We start from the raw sequence: 20,472 nt of genomic DNA on the forward strand, positions 1-20,472 counted from the left end.
CCTTCTAAAAAGCTGAGGTACTGCAGCTGATACAGGGACACAGCTCAGAGAAAAACCAGCTGCCCCAGGTGCAGGAGAGTTTCTAAGTTTCAGGATCACATAAGCAAATGGCACCTGTACTGGCAGGACTACAGTCAGAAGCTCACTGTGGAAAAGCTAAGTTTGGATAATTATGCTTCCTACAGCTTTTGTCTCCCCCTCCACCCTTTCCTTCACTCTCCCATTTTTATATATGGATGGAAAGCAACATCAAGATTTAATGACCAGGTTTTGAGTGTTAAAATACACCCATCACTATTGTCACAGAATTAATTTCCAAGATGGATACTACTATGGCTTGAAGCTGTTTTCTACTCCTTTAGTAAGTAGAGACCAACATGACTGCTGGTCCAACCCAGTGAGTAAAATTTTACAAACTCCTGTCAATTCAAGGAAACCCCAGAAGTCCAAAATCAACTTATTTTTAAGATTAATCATCAAGTTGGGAAGCAAAGTTTCAAGATTCTAATCCCATTCAAAAATAGCAGTTGATACAACAAAAAAGATGATTTTACAGGAAAGAACAAAAGAGCAGAGCAAGACAGTGTTACTCAACTCCTTTGAATTTTAACACTTAGAAACTGACACCATCAACATACAGTGCAAACTAAATAAACAACATTTAAACAAAAGCTCCTCAATCCATGGTTGTTCTCAATATTAATTCTGTCGTCTCAGTGCATAAAATCAAAGTGCTGTAGAAAAATAGCACCTGGCTATAATTACAACACTGAGAACAGTAGAATTTAACACAAATAAAGCTAAAGGTGATCATTTACTCCAACTCCTCCATATCTCAATGCCATTGAAAATGCTTGAACCCTTATCTCAAGTATCCTCTCTGCAGAGGCAAATTACCATGTTAGTAGTTTCCTGACAGAAAGTCTACCAAACAGAAGTGTTTGAGTGACCCATATCTGTAGTTAGAGATATTGATAGCTTACTCCTACCCTGAATTTATCCTGCTTTCCAATGCTGCTCTTGCTGTGTGAAGAAACCTCTCACACCAAACCTTCACTTCCACATAGGAGCTCACATCAGTCAATTCACATGCTGGCCTTCTGACCAAGCTTAGCAAGGTCAGCTCTCCATGTCTTTGGCTACAGTTTCAACTCAAGTTCCTTTCCAGTCTCTACCTGAACTGACAAAAGGGAGATGCTGCTTTTCCCTCCTCTCCCAAGCACCTTTTATTGCCTCATCCTTTGCACTGATTCTGGATATGGTGCTACAAGTTGCAAGAGATCAGTAATGGAGAAACAATTTGCCTCACTCAGTCCTAAAAACAATGTAACCCAAATTTAAAGTGTTTGAAGTTGGTGGTGGATGGGAGTTCAGCTAACTTCCATTATGTAACCAGTATAAACTAAAAAAAACCAAACCAACAAAACCACACGAACCATAGCTGGAGAGAGCTCTGTATTATCAGCATTTCAATTTCAGCATCAGTCTCTGCTATTTAACCACACTAGGTCCTAAAGAATTATCCCAACAGAGGTGTGGGCAAAACAGCTGTGGCTCAGCAGAACTCTCACAAATCCTCACTCAGAAAATCCCTGCTCTGTGATGCCAGATCAGCAAAACACTTCTTTCACAACTGTCCCAAAACAGCCAAACCACGTGAAAAGGGCAGCTCCACCACTGCTGCTTCACATGAATGACCCAAAATATCAAATAAAAGTAACTGTGGTACCTTTTTTTTTTAATGTCTCTATCTTCCCCCAAGGATACTTCACTTCCCAGTATGAAGGACTGCCTTCAGCATTTAGCAGTGCATCCCACAGCTTAAGCAAAAATTGAATGAAATTTCATTAAACCAAGAGGTATCTGTAACACTACATTTTTACTGCACTATTCTTCACTGTCCCTTTATTTAAAGTTACTTTTGTCATTTTAAACCCACCACTCTTTATCTACAGAATGTCATCCACCACAAGTGCTCTACATGGAGAAGTTTTCAGTTTCATTCAGGACAGGAAAATACCTTAAAATGGCCTTGCAGCATGTGTTTAGCTGTTCAAAATGTGAGTTTGCAATATTGTTTGACACTGTCCACTGCACCTTAGGTCAACAACCACTGAAGGATCACCAAACCCTATTAATTTAACATAGCTACTACTCATTAGATTATAATAATCTGAAGTCTCTCTGTCCTGAAGCAAAACCTCTGATTTTTATCTCCAAATAGCTATTGGAACTAAGATGATGTACTGGCCTAGTCAAGCCTAAATTCCCTTTTTCAAATGGGTGTTACTCAGTTCTCATTAGAACAGAAATCCTCTAATATCTATATGCCCATAAACTCTCTCATTCTGGAGTTTCTGGACATTTCAGATAATGCCTGTTTGAAGTATATTTTAGCAAGTAATTCTATGAGCCAGCCTTCCTGCCATAATCCCCCAAGAAAAGTATTTTAACAGTTGACACTATCACTTCAGCACCACAAACATAGCATAGATGCTACAGTCAGCTGAATCATGTGGTAAATTAATTGGAAAACAGGGTTCTATCCCTTGCATGTTGCTAGAAATATCAACCTTTATGTTAGCATAAAAGTTCCGTATTGCAAATGGAAAATAAGCTTCTTTTGGAAAGCTATTCAATTCCAATTTTTAATACTGATTCCAATCAGTGCACACTGGCAGCTTGGAACCAGAAACTCCAACAGCAAATATGAAGAATCACAACCTCAGCAGCATTGCTGGCTCTGTGGCACATATCCCTTGTGCCCAACCTCCAAGTTCAGTGTTTACAACACCCTCCACACCTCCAAAGGGCAGAACTATTTCTCCACCAGCTGCCTGCTGCTTGCACCCTCCCTTGCAGGCAGCCACTGCCTTTGTGTAGCAGATTAATCAGGGGAAGGTGAACTCTGAATGGCCACGTAATGTTCAGCTGTGCTCAGCTTGAGCTCTGTTACTGGTCCCACCTCAGCACTCCTGTGACCCCATCCTCTCCAGCTCCATCAGCCAGTCCGACAGAGGCTGTTCCTCCTCCCTCCTCTGACTCTGAGCCTCAAGCCATCACAGCAACAGTATCACCATGCTGAGGGTTGTATCAACAGAGGGGTTTTGGAGAAAAGTGGCTTCATAGCCATCTCAAAAGTAGCAGTGAAATGGAGTCAATAACCATCATTCTCTCATGGGCTCAGAGGAGTAAATGCAAGGCCTGAAATATTAAACATCCTTGTGAGGCTGAAGATTGCTGGCCAAATATCACAGATACACCTGAAGTTTAGCCCACCTCTAAATATTACACCTGGAATTACAATACATAACAACTTTCTTGCCAAAACCAAGCTATTCTGCATATGCCCCTTTTGCTGCATTATAAAAAAATGCAAAAGTGAGAGCGCCTTTTCTCTGGCAGGAACACATCTGCACTGAAGTGCATCTCCCTCTCTTCCCTCTGTCTACACCATCCTTCCACCTGACTACAAAAACCACTGCACTGAAAGCCTCTCTTCACAGAGCACTACTGAATGCTCAGATGTTTAAGCCTTTTAGTTCCTCCTCTCCCTCCCAAAAGCCTTCTTTCACAGCTCACCTCTTGAAAGGGAAAAACCAAGGAGCAGAGGAGGGCTTCCAGCACCACCTAAACCTGCTCCAGTTTCTGTCAGATCCTGCAGCTCCCCAGCTCCAAGCCACAAAGAGCCTACCCTGCAGTTCACAAAGCATCAACAAGGGACTCAGGAGCCTCTTCCCTCTACACATGAATGACTCTGCACAAAAACAATGCTTCAACAAATTACATCACTTGTTGTTAGCCAATACCACCTCCAAGTTTCATGCAGAATATGCATTTACTACAGTGTACTGCCTAGGAGACAACAGAATTGACCCAAATGTACAGGGGCAAACCATGACAGGAACAGCCCTCTAAGGACTGCTCTATTTCCACATGGCCAAGGGAATATGCAAAAAAACAAACAAAGCTCATGCAGAAAACTAAGGTTCAGAAGTGCCCACTGAGACTGAAAATCTGATGCAGCTGTTTGGGATGCAAAATGTGGAGACAAGTGCTGTTCATCACTTAGTGTTGCAGAAACTTTAATAGACAAGAAGAAGCAAGAAGCAGCCTCTTCACGACTGTCTGAAAGGGAGTAACTGTTGCTCCATTAGAACTGAGATGGGAATTTCCTCTCTTCCCACTTCATGAAGTTGCCTCTCATATTTCACAGAGTTTTTGTGGTGGCCATGTGTGAACACTGCACTGATGATCCCTCCAACAGTCATAGCTGAGAACACAGCACACTATTACACAGCCATCTAAACCTCTGCCTGAAACATTCACTACAGACCCAAACTACAACAAAAAAAAAAAAGAAAATATTTGGATGCAAAACACACAGTGTGTGAGGGCCATGTGCCATTTCTATAGGATGCTTCTTTCACTGTGCTGAGAAATAAAATGCTCACACAAGGTTGGAAAATGCTGGTCTACTAATTCCTGCTAACCATAAAGGACAAGAACAGCAGTAGCACAGGAATTCTCAGTGCACCACAAAGATGATAATTTACAAGTCTTAAAGTATGACACCCTTTGACTGCTGAGGAATAGTCTGATGAGAAACAGCTGAGACCTTGAGTAAGCCAGGCTTGTCAGAAGAGATGCTCCTTTCAAACCCAGCCTTGAGGTGGGATTACACAGTTCTCCATGAAATGATAGATTGCCACTTTGAAGGCACCAGGCTAAATGTAATCATAATAAAATGTCTCTCAAAGAAGCCCCTGATCAGCAAAAAAAATTAAGAGGATAAAAACAGGTATCAGTCTTGCATCTGGACAATTTAGCCCTGAGTTTAATAGCAGGTGAAAAGCAAATGACAGTGTAAGGATCACAACCCAGATATGCTTTAAAAAAAAATACTGCAAAGCACAAAATGATCCTGCGGGAACAACCCTGGGACAAATGAAGCTCTTATAAAAGCATAGAAATTTACAGAACCACTTCTGTTCTGTTCCTCTGCCAATAACAGCAAAACATTGACGAGAACCTCAGAGAGACCACAGCATTTAATGCACTGCAGTGTCTGTGTGAGGCAATGTAAGCACTGCCAACACGAGCTGCACACCTGACATCAGTGCTGACCTTGCAGAATGCACTCTGAGCACACTGGAGAAAACCTGAGCTCTACAACAGCAAGAGGAAAGGGTTACAGGAGCACCTAAGGAGACACAAAGCAAATCTGTAAAGATCTCTCAAGCATAAGCATGGCCACAATTTAGAGTCCATGTTTACAGAAGGGAACTACTATATTAACCTTGCCCATCTGCAAAGACAGGAAGTTAAAGGCAAATACACACACTACCACACAGATGTGGGTATGGAGATGGGCCTTGAACACTTTAGTGCACTACCAGGTACAGTAAAAAAGGTAGTAGTCATCTCAACTTCTCCAACCCTGAACTGAGATTCAGGATTTAGTGGCAGGTACAATTCTCTCCTTCATATCCACTATCCACACCCAGATGAGCAGGACAGAAATTATGTGAACAAAAGTTCTGTGGGAAACTTGGTATTTTGAAATAAGATCAATAGATCCACATGCAGCAGCAATGGACAACAAGGAAATGGTTTCTGCTTTCCCAGTAGAAGGAAAACAAAAAAGCTCTTAACCAGGTAAAGCTTTATTGTCTGGACAAGGAAAACGCTGAACACCATCTCTGAAAATTCATGGGAAAGCATGGAAAAAAGGAGATTTTAATCATTTAAATGCTTTCAGAATATGTAATTAAAGCTTTCTCAAGTTACAAGATGAAAACTGGACTGGCATGATTTTCAAGTTCAAGAAACATTTAGGTACATTTTACCTTTATCAAAGCTCATTCAGAAGCTGGGTTTCATTAAAATTACAAGGATGCAATGAAAAAAAGCCCCAAGCCCAAGTTATTCATTCAAGCATACAAAAAACAGGACTATCATAACTGAAGACAATCGGCAGAAACAAAGCCTCTTACAACAGCCCATTTTCTGATCCTTGATATTCATACAGTTCCATCAATCAAAATAAAAATCTAGGTCATCAGTATTTCCAGCCAGGATGCAGGGAAAAACCAGCACATCTTAGGAAACAAAGATTTTCTGCAAAGGATGCAGCATATCTGGTAAAGCTTCTGACAGGCACTTCTGGAAAAACTTTAATCCTTTCCTACTCCACCCCAAATACTAGATCATTCTAACTTCAACATCTCTGCATATACCCTGAAATCAAAGAAAGAAGGACAAAGCAGTATTTTTCTGCCCAAAAAGAATCCTGGACTGACAGAAATTTTTAATATATACACTAGTCTAAATTCCATCTTTTATATACATTTTTATATTCTTTCATATTCTTATTCTATCTTCTATATCATTTTTTCTAAATTGGACTGTCACACACCCACCCACCAATATTTGAAAAATAACATATCTGCCACAAAGGACTGGCTCAGAATCAGTAAAGATACTCTCACAATTAAGATTTCAGCCAGAGCATCACAAATACAGTTTTACCATCCAAATCTGCCCAGTGAGAGATTTTGTGAAATAAATTGCTATTTTCTTGTCTTTAAATACAAGAAAAGGATCTCAGCATAGAATCCACTGACACCCACGGACAAGACGAAGAATTTCAGATGTTACCCAAGACAAAGATACTGCCTAAAACTCCTGTTTCTGGGAGACCAGTTATACTGCAAAAGATGAATAACATATCAAAAGACAGGGAAGGGATTACCAAGGGTTGTGGGCTCCAGTCCTTTGAAAAGAAAGGAGAGCAGGGACGGAGCACCAGCCATGGCTCAGAGCATCTGCCAGGAGAAAAGAGGGGCTAAGTCACCCCACTGGGACACTGGATGAGACACATCCTTCCCCAGGACCACCCCACCACCCTTATGAGGAGGGGACCACAAAGGCCAAGGGGTGGAAGCAAAACCAGGCTCCCCTTGAGCAGAGTTAAGAACCTGCACATAGTTCCAGCAGGGTATCTAAAGTTCTTATACAGGTAAGGGGGGTATTCCAACCAAGGAAACTTCCAGGACAGTTTTACCTAGACTGGGTTCTTCATGTATTTTAAAGGGACACTGACATTTTGCCCCAGGACATTTTCATCTGCTACTGGGGAACACCTCAGGTCATGTTAACCAAAACAACAAACATTCCTGGCTTTTTGGTCCACTTGTTCCTCTGATTTCTCCTGGTATTTTACTAGACAGCCATAGCCAGCAAGCTACAAGCCCAAAAAGGTCTGGTTTCACCACCAAAGTGAGGCCTGGGCAAGGTCTCATTTGCCACTTTGCTATAAAAGTGATTCTAGTGGAAAGCTCATGGCCTAAGGACAGCAAGAGAACATCCAAAGCTTTGCAGCAGTTTCACTCCTGCTCCTTGACTCACTCTCTCAGTCCCTACCCTGACCGCTGGCATGGAAGAGAATTACTGAAATATAACTTGCATCCAAATTCAGTTCTGTGGGAGCATTCTCTTGCAGCTTGCAGTTCCCATGGGGAGACAGAAGCCAAGCACTAAAAAAGTCAAAGCCAACATGCAGGCGTGGCAGCAGGGGAAAGAGTAAGAGGCAGGTACACTGTCTTGGCAGTGCAGTGAGAAAATAGAGTCTCAACAGACCCAGAAAAGGAGCAAAACACGGCCAAAATGCAGAAATACATCCAAAAAAAATTTCAGTGCTCACAGAATGTTTAACCTCATTTCTGGCAACTGGGAGGCTGTGTTATGAACCATATGCACTACAGAGTGAGAGTCTATATCAATACTATCTCTATATCAATACTGACATATTTGTATTAAGATTTGCCAACTACATTTCTCAAAAAAAACATAAGAAGAGCTTCTTGCCCTTGACCTATCACTCTAATGGGATCAAGTACACCTGGCCTATGCACAACCAAGAGCCCAAGAGTGTTTCAATGACTTACATGACACCTTGCAGGACTTTTTGGGGATCGAGATCAAACAATCTATCGACATAGTGGCGGCTACTGGCTGTGACCTCCTGCAGAGAGAGAGCAAACAATTGCAATAGTTTATATCAATCCATGCAATGGCTTATGCAGCAGTAAGTGTACAAAACTTCCCAGACAAGAGGCAGGGAACCCACAGAATTGTATTTAAACGTGCAGTGTGTTACTGCTGGGCAACATCACACAAAGATAACCCTGTGTTCAAGCGTAATCTAGAGAAGATGAGGTGCTTAATGTAGATAACAACATGGTAAGTGTTATAGCAAGTTAACAGAGAGCTATTTATGAACTGCAGTTATTAGCACTGCCTTGAATCACAATTTTATTATGTTTCATTACTATATAGAATAAACTCCTGGAAGAAAAAGTTTCAAAGAGCAGTTAATGTTGCTCAAGAACCATACCCACAAACAAGCTCTCCAAAAGAAGGAAGCTCCTAACAAGACATTTTTCTGTAACTTACTTTGTCACAACATAGTTACATTTCAGAGCCTGTGCCACAGACCTTCAATGGGACAGCAGCACAGTATTCCCCACAACATTCTCATAGGGCTGTATAAGACAAAGAGAATTCTCTTCTCGGCAACAGGACCGTGCTTGTAAGCTACACACTTATGCACCACTGACTTGTTATTCCTTTTGAGAAGATCCAAAGTCAGAGATGGCAAGCATTCCAAAATACGAGGGTGGGAAAGGGGAAGAGAATTTTCCCTCCAGGTTCTCAGGAACACTTGCCAGGATACACTGCCATTATATCACCTACTTTTTTTTTTTTTTTCACCAACTCTCTTTTCATTAAGTTTTGCCCATTTTTCCTTATGAGTTTTCCTTGAGAGAAGCTCTAAGAGTTGAAAACTCTTCCTTGCTTTAGCAAGTATCTGCTATGGGGTTGAATCTACTCCTGCTTCCCCACCCTGATGTCAAGAAGCACCAGCAGCTTCTTGCCTGTGGTCTCACATCACAGAGAAGAATCATCTAGAGGCAGCAAGGCTCCTTTGTCTCCAGGAATACTATTAAACTATGCCACGTAACTCCTACAATACACTTCCACCGTGTAACCAAAGACAGTATTTTTGAGAAGAGCAATGGACTTCTAGCTACCTGACCTTTGTATTTACATGTAAAACTCTTCTAGACTTCAAAGAACCCGTAGCTTTTTGATTCTAAAATATCCTGGCTTCCACCCCATCAGCTACGAGGTCTGCAATATGTAGAAGCGCACTCGTATGCAGGCAGTCCCCTCAAAAAAAAAAAAAAAAAAAAAAGCCAATTCATCGACATAATCAATTTCACAGAACTCTTAACCAACATGAATTTTTCAGGAAACAGAAGGAAAAGCGCCAACCCTGCGCTCTTGCGGCAGCACCCGGGCGGCACCTTTTGCATCGCTACTCCCAGCACCGGTGCGATGCAGCAGGACCGCTGCGCGCCCTGGGCCGTCCCCCGGGAAGGGAAGGTGGCTGTCACAGCTCCCCCAGCACGGCGGCTCCTCCCTGCCGCAGGAGCCGGGACGCCGCGAGGAGAGCCCCGGTTCCGGCAGCGGCACAGCCCCCGAGGAGAGGCGGGCTGCGAGCGCACCTGGGAGCCCCTGCCCTGCCCCACAGCCCCCGAGGAAGGGCAGCGCCGACAGCACCCACAGCGCCTGGGCCCTCCGCGTGCCGAGCAGCGGCTGCCCGGGGCCGGCGAGCCCGAGCCGTCAGCAGCGAACGACACGTCCAGAGCGCCGGTGCCTCCGCGGCCACGGAACGGGCTCCTCGCAGGGGAGAAACCAGCGCCGGGAGAAGTTGCGGCGCGGGGGGCAGAAGGAAGGAGCGCGGCCCCGCCGCCCGCACCGCCCCCGCTCCCGGCACAGTCCCAGGGCCGCTCCCGGCGCCGCCGGACAGCGGGGCCCAGCGGGGGCCAAGGTCAGGCAGGGCCCGGCCCGCGGCACTCACCGAGAGGACGCTCATGCGGAGCGGCGCCTCCAGCACACACGCCATCTTGGCGGAGCGCTCCGGCACCGGCGGCGCCTCAGGCCGGCGGGCTCGGGCTCATGGCGGGCGCGCGGCGGGCGGGGGCCGGGGGTAGCGGGGCGGGCCCAGCGAACCGGCCGGCGCCGAACCCCCGCTGCCGCCCCACCGCGCCTGCGCCGCCGCACGCCACCCGCGTGCGGGACGGCACCCGCTGTGCGCACGCGCGGGGCAGGGCGCGGCCTGCGCGGGCCGCGGAGAGTGACGGCCCGAGCCGAACGCGAGCCCGAGCCGAGCCGGAAACCGAGTGGAGCCGCGCGCAGCGGAGACGAGTCTGAGCTGAGCCCAGCCCGACTCGAGCCCAGCCCGAGCAGATCCGAACCTAAACCGCGAAGAGCCCGAGCCCAGCACGAGCCCGAGCCTGCCGAGCCTTTGTCCGAGCCCGAACCGAAACGAGCCCGAGCCCAAACCCGCCTTTTCCCCTCAGCCTCCTGCAGATTCGGTTTGGGTTCCTTTAGTTTGTCATTGCATTTGCTGCCAGCATTGATTTGTTTGGTTTTTAATTTGTTCTTCACAGAAAACACCCCAAACAACCCAGAACCCCACTAAGATATGCTACAGGGTCTATAAGATCTGCTATTTTTTTATTAGCCCCACTGTATTACACAGCCTGAGGCGTGGGGCCACGGACTGTACCCACTCTAAAGTCAGAACTAAACGGGAGGAGGATGGTAAAACCACGCAAAGATAGCAGATACATCGCAGCTCAGGCTCACACCTCTCAACCTATTCCCTTCCCAGGAAAACAGAGGCTTGGCAGCTGCTAGAGACTGCACAGGATTACAGGAGTACAATAAACACACCTTAGCATGCAGTCACAAGGTGACTTTAACAGATTTAATTTTAAAATACTCCATTATGAAACTAGGCTATACCTCTTTGCTGTTTTTCTCTGAGCAGACTGCTGACATGCTGTGAAAATACCTGTGTGCTGGCCTGGGACAGAACTTTTCTCAAGCACTAATAACAGCAAAACCAGTTTTAGACTAAGTACACTCACTGAAAAAACTGCAATACAAGGGTTGTATAGGGAAAGGTTTTACAGAGGTTTCTCATCAAAATTTCAAAAGTTTTCAGAGAGACTAAATCTTTTTAAAGGGAACTGGAGACTCTGGGTCTTAAAAGCCAATTTAAATTTATCAGCATTCCCTAGAGTTTTCTTTTTTGAAGTATCTGGCCTTTACTAGAAAAGCTCAGCACTTCTGCTGAATCCTCCTTGCAGCAGAGAATCCTGCCGACAGGGAAAATCCATAATGGATGAAAGCAAGGTAGGGGAGGACACTGCAAACTGCAGAGGGTGTGAACAACTGCAAGGACGGGCACAGCCATGCTAGAGGTCAGGCATGACTGACACTCAAAAAACATTTACGTTCACTGCATTTACCACCGGCATTCTGCTCAATGGGCACTGAAATACTTCACAAAAAAATATTTAAAGATTCAAAAATCAGTATTGTATATTGAGTCCAAGTCTCCTGACTTCTAGAAACACATCTAACAGATGGGGTGAGGCCTGGGACAACATAGAAGAGAAGTTTATTTTAAAAACAAAAGGAACCAGACTGAAAAGTCTGTTACATGCAAGATACATTTTCTATTTCTGTGCAGACACCCTGAGAGCTCAATGCCATGCTTAGGTTCCATGGGAGGCTTTTCAAGTCCATAACAGAATTTATATTTAAAATACTTTATTTTCATTATAGTGTTCAGATCATGAGGTATGATTAAGATTTTACCACTGCAGACCCAGGACTCTTAAAGAGACTCATCTGCTTCAATAACTTATCTGACAGTTTGCAGCCATTTTACATACCCTGAGTGTCACACCCAGGTTACTCCCAGTTTCTCCTCATACCTCTGCACAGCTCTTTGGTGGTTGTTCTGACAGATGAGCTTTTTATTGAACTGTTGAGAGCATTAATGATGCCCTTTTCTAGCCCTTGAATCCTTAACATGTTTGGTTTTTGTAGTGAACTGCTTGACAGGAGAGGAAGCAAGATAAACTCCAGACCACGGAAGTGATTTAAAGACAGATTAATTCCCAACCCCGATACACAACTCACACTCACAGATGTATTTCACTCACTCCTCCCTGTCCAATTCCCTTTTCCTCTCAGGATGATTTCTCCTTCTCAGTGCCTCTGTCTTGGAGGGGGAAAAGCACAGGAGCTACTTCTGCTGTTGGGTCATGAGGAATTCCATCTAAGAATTCCATCTGTCAGGAAGGCTAGTGTGTATAATGACATATGCTTGAAAACACTGTCATTTTCATGAATTCACACAATTTAACCCCATGGCCTCTTAGGCCAAAGGAGTGCCATTTACTAATAATTCAGGGAAAAAAAAAAAAAAGAAAACTTCCAAGAGGGTCTCTATTCCGGCAGCTCCTCTTTCCCTCAGCTGAAGATTACAAAAGTGCTTTAGAAGACCCAAAACCAGTTTTAAAAGTTCAGCAAGTTACAGCTACTGAAAGGACAAGTGAAAAGTGACTCTAATGATAATGGGAGCTTTTACTGTCCCAAACAACTTTACACACCCACCACCTTGTATGAACACAAAACACAACCCTAATTAGTCAGAGTTGAGACAGTGGTGGTGTCCACATTTAGGAAGCTGTCCTTCCTAAGTACTTCCATTTTAAGACATTGTTCTCAGGTTTTAAGAAAAAGAACAAAAAAGAGTTTTTAAGAACAGAGATGCACCCTTTCATGGTCCCTGTAAAACCGTCATCCTCCAAATCAAGAGACTTGGTTTGCTATCAGAACTGTAATTAAAAGCCAATCCTGGACAATACATATTGTTTTGTTCATGACCACAAAGTTTTTCTGTGGCATGACTATCACCAGAAACAAAAATCTTCATTCTTCTGTTGCTGTTTTGGTATCATGGGAATTCTATTTTCAAATTTCATTCACAGGGTTATTGCGTATGCTACTTTGTATTAATAGTTCAGTATAAAACAAGATAAAAGCAATAAAATAAAATCATTCAGTCTTGTAAGTCAGACATCCTCTCGCTTGGACAGTTTAAGAGTTCTTGTTAAACAAGCATGGTGAGTCTTGTTCAGCTGAAGATATAGAGTGTACACCATACACCAAGAACTGAAACAAAACCAAGGATATATGGACTTTACATCCTTTGACAAAGTACCTTGTTGGAAAAGTCTCAGCTTCTTTCTTTGATGTCTATTCTGTGTAAATCACCTTCCCTGTGAGAAGTGCATCTAGCCTCTGAGCTTAGGAAAGTAACATGACTAAGATCATGTAACATTAAAAGCACGTGTAGTCCACTATAATTCTCACCACCCTCCCACAGAAAGGCTGGGAGAGAACTTAGTTACACATCCTGTGAATTGTTAATCTGTTTTATCCTCATCCTCTGCAGCGTAGATAGCTTGGTTCCTTCTCTTGATTTTTTTAACACCGCTGTTCCCGTTCTCATCACCACCAATGCGCTTCAAGGACCTCTCAGTGGAGCTCTTTTCCTCCCCCTTGCTCCCCCCAGACTTCTCCAGCTCCTCGTTGTTGGAGTCCATGGCATCGTCAGACGACACCGCCATGGAGTCGGGCATGACCCGGATGTCGGAGAAGCTCGTGGAGAACTCAGGAGGGTGATCAGGGGAGGGATCTACAGAACACGTACTCAAGTCTTCATCGCCACCTTCTTCATCCAGCATTATTTCATCTGGATTAAAGGATGAGAGGCCAGAATTATCTGTATTGTATTCACTGGGTTCCTCTGCTGACCCAGTACTGTCCATCTCCTCTTCCTCCTCTTCTTCACATTCACCTCGTCCCGAGCTCTCTTCTTTAGCCTGCTGGATCCTGTCATTGATGTCAGTGAGGCCAAACTGGGCACAGAACTCAGTGGTCTGTGGATTGATGGTATGAACTGGCTCCATGTTTTTTTGGGGCTTGCTGGGATCGTAACAAGCAGCTGTCAATGTGAAGTTGCAAGGAATTTTGAGGTCGTGGTTCAGCTCTTCTAACACCTCTTTAATGGCTTCTTCTGTCACGCTGTAATCCCACCTAAACAAGTGCATAAAGTTTAAATAAGTGCAGCAAGTCAAAAGGTACTGCCTGTTCACACCACAGAGTGCAACCTTCACAGATGGATTATAAATTCATCTTACAACTTTATTCCTCAAGTGCTCTTTCAGGAATGTTTTCATTTTCTTTTGGTCAGTACTGAGACACATTTCTCCCTACCAAAGATTAGTGTATTATGTCAACCCATGCCCATAACCCAGCCTGATTTTTATGGTATAGTTTCTGTCCCTCAAATGCTGGTATCCAAGTTTGCAAAATAAAACGAACTGCCCACGTAGAACAGTAAAGAAGCTGTATGCCTTAGACTACATCTTTTGTCAACATCCCCTTTTCTTTCCAAGGCATTTAGCAAGTCCTACAGGCATTACAGGCTGCAGAACAGAAACACAACTCCAATATAACTTCACTTCCTGTGCAGAAAAATAAACATTTCTATTTTGCAGACAACTTACTTGGCATGGAGGCCATTATTTTCAGGCATATTCCAGGAGCTCTGGGTCACATTAACAAGACTGTTGGTGGCCTTGAGGATTGCAATCCACTCGGCATCATACTCCAGTGAGTCGCCTGCATTGGGATCATGCTCCACATCTATTATCTACTTACAAATACACAGAAAACAGATTAAGTGAGTTATTTATCTTGACACCAGAACCTGATTAAAGTTTCAAATGTTACTTTCACCGTACAGAGTTTTAATGAAGTTTAAAGCACACTGAGCTAGTGGTCTCAACCAAACAAGTCCTCTCAAGCCAGTCCCCCATGAAGGGCTAACAGAGGACAATAAGTAACAGTAAAAAAGGAATTTCTAAATTTCAGCTTACAGCAATTAAAAAGCAGGACACACTTCCTCCCTTACTGCCAGCAACTGGACAGGGATGCAACTTAGAAATAGAATTTGCGCACTTCTAAACTGATGCTGTCTTCTGTTGAAGGGTAGGACTTTTTTTCCTTTTTTAATTTAGTTTCTCTTAAGGAATTTTTCTCCCATTTGTTGCCTAAGAGCCCAAAACAAAAGATACTTAAGAGAAAAAAGATGTGGCCAGGACAAAGGAGAGGATGCAGTTTGCTACATCTCTTAGCTGAGGAGTTTTCTCTTGGGAAAGGCAGAGACACTGCCAGATTTTGGCTGGGGGTGAGGGGTTGGTTGTTTGCCCCAACACCCCAGCAGGGCTCTGGAGTTTTTGCTACACTTTGTTCACCACCTCAGGTGTGCTGCCTCTGCCCCGAGGTTCCAGCCGCTGCCCTGAGGTTCCCGCTGCAGCCATTTCACCTCCAGAGGGCACCGGGCCGGCTGCCCCTGCGGGAGTGCAAGGGAAGCCCCTTTTCCTTCTCTCCCGCCATCCCCCACAGGCAGAGCGGCGGCCGAGCCCGCGCCACAGCGCCCCCTGCAGGCGTGGGGGAATCATTGCCCCTGCCTGGCCGGGAGCCACCAGCGCCCCTGCTGGCTGTGACTGGAACTGCACCGAAGGGGAAAGCGCCTGCAGCAGCGGGAAGGCTGAGAAAAAAAAAAATACACACACACACATATATATATATATCTCTTTTAGTAAAGAACTGTTATTGCTTTTCTTGTATCTTTGCCTGAAAGCCCCATAATTTCAAAGCTGTAAAATTTGGAGGGTAGCGGGCCATGTTTTCTATTTGAAGGGAGATTCCTGCCTTCATTGGCAGACATCCCTCTTCCAACCAAGACACTTCTAAGTGGATACAAACCAAGAATTGACAACAGTCATTCTGCTGTATGAACACCACTCTTAGCACAGCTATGAATTAAAAGGAAATATTTTTAAACTCTTTTATGATGAATTGAAATTCAGATCACTTTGTCTTCAGTGACATTAACCCAAATCAAACCATGTGGGCTAGCCAAAGCCCTAGTCAGACTCAAACTTTAAATACTCCACAATGTAATTAAACCCTCCATGCTGCTGGAGGCAGTAGTAATCCAGAACAGTTTTCTTCTAGGATTTAAGTCTGAACTAGCATTCATGACCCTTTGCATAGACAGGGCCCATCCTCATACTCTCTTCCACCTTCAAAGGTATTTACTAGGGCAAATGGATCCCACCACACATCCAAAGGACAGACAAAAAAACAGCTACTACTGTAAGACTAGTAAAACACTTGAGTGCATTTGAAAAACACAATGTCAGCAGCTCACTCTCACAGCAAACTATTTTAGACTCATGCACTGGTGTCAGGTACTTGTTCTAAGCTGGATGAAAATGGTAGGATGAAAGACCTACACAACACAGTCTGTTTAGTTCAAGACAAAATCCTACAAATACATTCCATACACCCAGCATTCCTAGTTTCTTTAAAATTCTTCCACTTATCAGCACAATTCTTCATCTTATACCTAAGAACAGCACTAGCAGTTCAAACAAATGAAATATAAAGCGAAAACCTTCTGCAAATGTTCATCACCTGCAGGAAGTCTCTGTGTGGCAAGCATTTATCCAGAGCCAGAAACTTGGTTGCTTTTGGTAACTCTTCTTTGGAGTTTGTCTAGGAAGCAAATGGTGTTAACACAATCATTAGCACTTATGTGAGATCTGACCATTCTACACAAGCTGTATAGACAGGTTAAAAGGTATAATTTCTACAGAAAAATACTTTCTGAAATAGAAAATTAGCAGGGACAAAGAGAATGACTGATTTCACTGGGAGTCTAGCAGGAAGCAGATAGTAGCAAGATTAAGCAAGACCTACATTTCAGCACTAATTTCAGCTGAGCACATTCAGCCTTGGAGCAAAAAGAAAAACTGTAACTTCATTGGAAACAGACTTGTTGATCCTACGAGGTCTGGAGTTACATTTATACAGATAAATAACTTTCAAATAGGAACAGCAATGGCACCCCTTCAGGAATAACTGTTTCAACTACAGGCCGTTTTTGGGCTTAAACCTGGGCTACCAGACCTGCAAAGGTGTACTACAGGGATCCTACCACCTTCAGGTAACCACTCTCTTCAGTCACTCCCTCACCAGGTGTTTTGAAGTTGCCTCCTTTTTCTCACCTATTGTGAAGTTATCTGCTTCCCCAACAGAGCAGGAGAGTGCTTTTCTATAGAGTTAAACTAACAAGTTTCAAGAACAATAGCTATTTCATGCTGTTCTTAAAGAAGATTAAGAGTCATTTACACCCCTCATTCTTAACATCTCTTTAATTTACATAAAACAGCAAACCACTTAAACTTTCATGGTTTTAAGTGAGTTTGAAGAACTAAAACCACTAACTTGCTTTTCTGGACATGATTACCTGCGTGAGAATTCTAAACTGTGCCTGGGACACATACATTCATTTTCTGTTCCCCTTTACCTCGTGTTGCATGAAAGCTGCAAATTTGACGTGGAGATGTGCTGAGAACCAGTAGGTGGGTTTCAGGTGTTGCAGAAGCTCTGAAGCAGCAGGGCTTCCCAAAGTGTTGCTCTCCACTTCTTGCCTGAAGAAGGATTTCATTTTGAGGAGCTGTTTCTTGTTTCCATAGTGATAGATGCTCCTTGGCCAGTCATGTGACATAAATATATCGATGGGACGCTTCAGCTGTCAGGTCAAAAAGCACATGGCATAAATACAACATATTGACAAAGGAGTTTGGAAATCACTTGAGGCAACCAGCTTTATACTGCCTTATAGAAGAGTTCATATCATCACCAAAAGTCAGGCACTGAGAGGAAATCACAGATAGAGAGCCAGTCCTCTGCCTACAATCAAAGGCATCTTCTTCCCTGTGAAATTTCTAAAAGTTTTATTTAAAAAGGATAATGGCTAAGCATAATAGTCCTCCTCAAAGGACACACCCCTCAGATGTCTGATCAGCCTGTTAAAGCATATTCAATATTCAGCATACATGATCAGAGTAGCTTTAACTTTCTACTTGCAAATTAGTGAAAATTACCCTTGTTTAAAAAAAGAGGCTTTTCACTGACCTGTTTGAGTTTGAAGACTTCAATATTCCTCACATGGTAAGCACTTCTGATGGTCTGCTGGTTGTATGGTGGGCACTCAAAGTGGCCTGAAATGTTGGAAACAAGAACAGTTGCCTGAATCATTAGTTCCCTCCTACACAGCAGCTTTTTGGGGTCACACAGGCACATGGAGTAACCCCAAATACAAGACTGTGATTTTCCATGATTTTTCAGAGTGCTGCCACCCATCATGAAACTACAGATTAACAGGTTCAGCAGCAGCCTAAACATCCCAGTCACTGTCCACAAGCACCACAGGCCCCGGAAGCACCAGTGTGTACCCTGACATAAGGGATGAGTTTCCAGCTTTGCCTTGGGACAAAACACATGAATGCCTAGCATAGCTCCTACACACTCTAAAGAATTAACAGAAAAATTGCTCTTTTAGTTATTGCCTAAAGAGTCTCATCTCCCTCATGCAATATTCAGGCATATAAAGTGCCCCCTTGATGACAGCAAATGGAATTAGTGTTGGTAAGTATTAGACAGAAACAAGTGTTCAAGAAAACTGGTTCAGTACTTTGCAGCTTGAGAGCCACCTGCAAAGGTTCTCCAAAGCTGTTTGGTAGTAAGGACAGCACAATACAGTAACCACAAGGACCACTCTTTCAAGTGCTGAGATCAGAAAGAATAAAGTACCTTCTACTCACTGACATGGGGTATCATCTGTGACACCCTTCCCAGGAAGAACTCTTGAATACCCACCCACATAACCAGGAGGAACCAGATGTACTGGCCCTAAACCTCAGGGCAGGACAACACACTTCTATAATGTCACAGTTGTAAACCGACTCACTCAAGGAAAATGAAAACAGTGTTGCACTGCAAGCTGAAAGGACACTGCCATGGAAAAATCAACACTGTTCCAACAACACTCCAAAGGTGCCTTGCTCCCTGCTGTGATCGCTGGGCAGCTACAGACTCATCTACCAACTCCAGAAAAATCCGTGTATTGAACCGAGGGTGGTTTCCAGGCTAAGAGAGGTTTCGGGGCTGAGCACAGCCAGACCACACCGCGGCCCCAGCTCTCCCCTCCCCGCTGCCCCGGTACCTTTCCGGTAGTCGTGAGACTTGAAGATGCCCGAGATACCGCCGATCCTCACGCCGCGGAACCGCACCACGCCCGCGTAACCTGCGGGACACGGGAGGGCGGTCAGGGAGGGGCCGGGCAGGGCAGGGGCTGCGGGGGAAACCGCCGGGGACCGGGACTGGAGCGGAGGGACCTTACCCAAGTAGTAGATGTTGGGCGCGACCCACCCGCCGTAGGGCAACTCCTGCAGGTGGTTGGAAGCCTCGTGGTTGCCGCCGATGAACACGGTGAGCACCGGGGCTTTCTTCTCGCCCGAATAGTACCTGCGGAGACACGGCAGCTGCTGGACCCGGCCAAGCCCGCGTGGGTCGGGCGGGGTCGGGGGCCGGGGCCGGGCCGGCAGCGCTCACCGGTAGAAGGTCTGCATGTGCCGGTACTTGGCTGGCACGGCCATGCACCGCAGGTCCGCCTCGTTGCGCACGGCCTGGAAGTCCCCGCAGCAGAGCAGCAGGTCGGGCCGCACGTTGTGGCGCCGCTGCAGCAGCTCCAGCGTCTCGTACATCTTGTCCAGGGCGCCGTGGCAGCACCCGGCCACCGCCACCTTCATCGCCAACCGCTGCAATGAACGGGCGCCGCGCGCCACTTCCGCGTCACCGCCGCGCGCGCCTTTGCGTCACCTCCCCGCGCTCCTTTGCGTCACGGCCGCGCCTGCGCCGTGTGTGGGACCCAGCTCGGGGGGTCACGGGGACACAACGGGCCGGGGGCGGGGCCGGGGGACCTGGGCCCGCCCCTTCATCACCGCTGCCTGCGGGCTGCTGAGGGCCCTGCTCCGCTGGACCCGGCCCCATGGCCTCCGGTGGTCCCCTCCCGCCCCACCCGAACAGGGAGGTCGGACCCGGTGACTCCGATGATCCCTTCCAGCCTTGCCGTTCTTCACAGAAAGGGTGGCCAGGCATTGGAATGGTCAGCCCGGGGAGGTGGTGGAGTCACTGTCAGTCGCTGTCCCTGTAGGTGTTCTGGAGCGAGTTCAGAGCAGGGAGCGGAGCTGGGAAAGGGTCACCAGTCTGAGAGGAGGAGCTGGGGGAGCTCAGCCTGGAGAAAAGGAGGCTGAGGGGGGCCCTTCCTGCTCTCCACAGATCCTTGTGACAGGAGGATGCAGCCGGAGGGAGGTCGGGCTCTGCTCCCTGGGAACAAGTGACAGGACAGGAGGACATGACCTCAAGCTGCACCAGGAGAGGTTTAGGTAGGACATCAGGAAGAATTCCTTCATGTACATGGTCATTAGACACTGGAAAACGGGCTGCCCAGGGAGGCGGTGAAGTCCCCATCCCTGGAGGTGTTTATGGAAAGACTGCAACGTGGCACTCAGTGCCCTGGTCTGCTTGTCAAGGCGGGGATCGGCCACAGGTTGTACT

General features: G+C 45.5%; 2 protein-coding genes across 4 annotated transcripts in view; both read right to left on the bottom strand.

Moving 5' to 3' along the window:
• The window catches only part of ARMC8 (armadillo repeat containing 8), a 62,634-nt gene extending 52,520 nt beyond the window's left edge, over positions 1-10,114 (bottom strand). For all 3 annotated transcript variants that reach the window (XM_084212657.1, XM_084212656.1, XM_084212655.1), the window contains exons 1-2: positions 9,929-10,114; positions 7,950-8,026 (exon numbers count right to left, since the gene is read on the bottom strand). In XM_084212657.1, coding sequence (XP_084068783.1) covers positions 7,950-8,026; positions 9,929-9,973 — 122 coding nt within the window. In that variant the 5' untranslated portion in view covers positions 9,974-10,114. The remainder of the gene's footprint in view (positions 1-7,949; positions 8,027-9,928) is intronic.
• A 2,782-nt stretch (positions 10,115-12,896) lies between these two features.
• DBR1 (debranching RNA lariats 1) lies at positions 12,897-19,664 on the bottom strand (the record flags this gene model as incomplete). Its single annotated transcript, XM_084212232.1, has 8 exons — positions 12,897-14,031; positions 14,505-14,650; positions 16,483-16,563; positions 17,378-17,602; positions 17,989-18,074; positions 19,079-19,159; positions 19,256-19,380; positions 19,468-19,664. The coding sequence occupies 8 exons, from the start codon at positions 19,662-19,664 to the stop codon at positions 13,359-13,361; spliced, it is 1,614 nt and encodes a 537-aa protein (XP_084068358.1). The 3' UTR covers positions 12,897-13,358.
• Between the last annotated feature and the right edge of the window lie 808 nt (positions 19,665-20,472).

The sequence above is a fragment of the Fringilla coelebs genome (genome assembly GCF_963513975.1).
Source record: "Fringilla coelebs genome assembly, chromosome: 10".
Taxonomy (NCBI): Eukaryota; Metazoa; Chordata; class Aves; order Passeriformes; family Fringillidae; genus Fringilla; species Fringilla coelebs.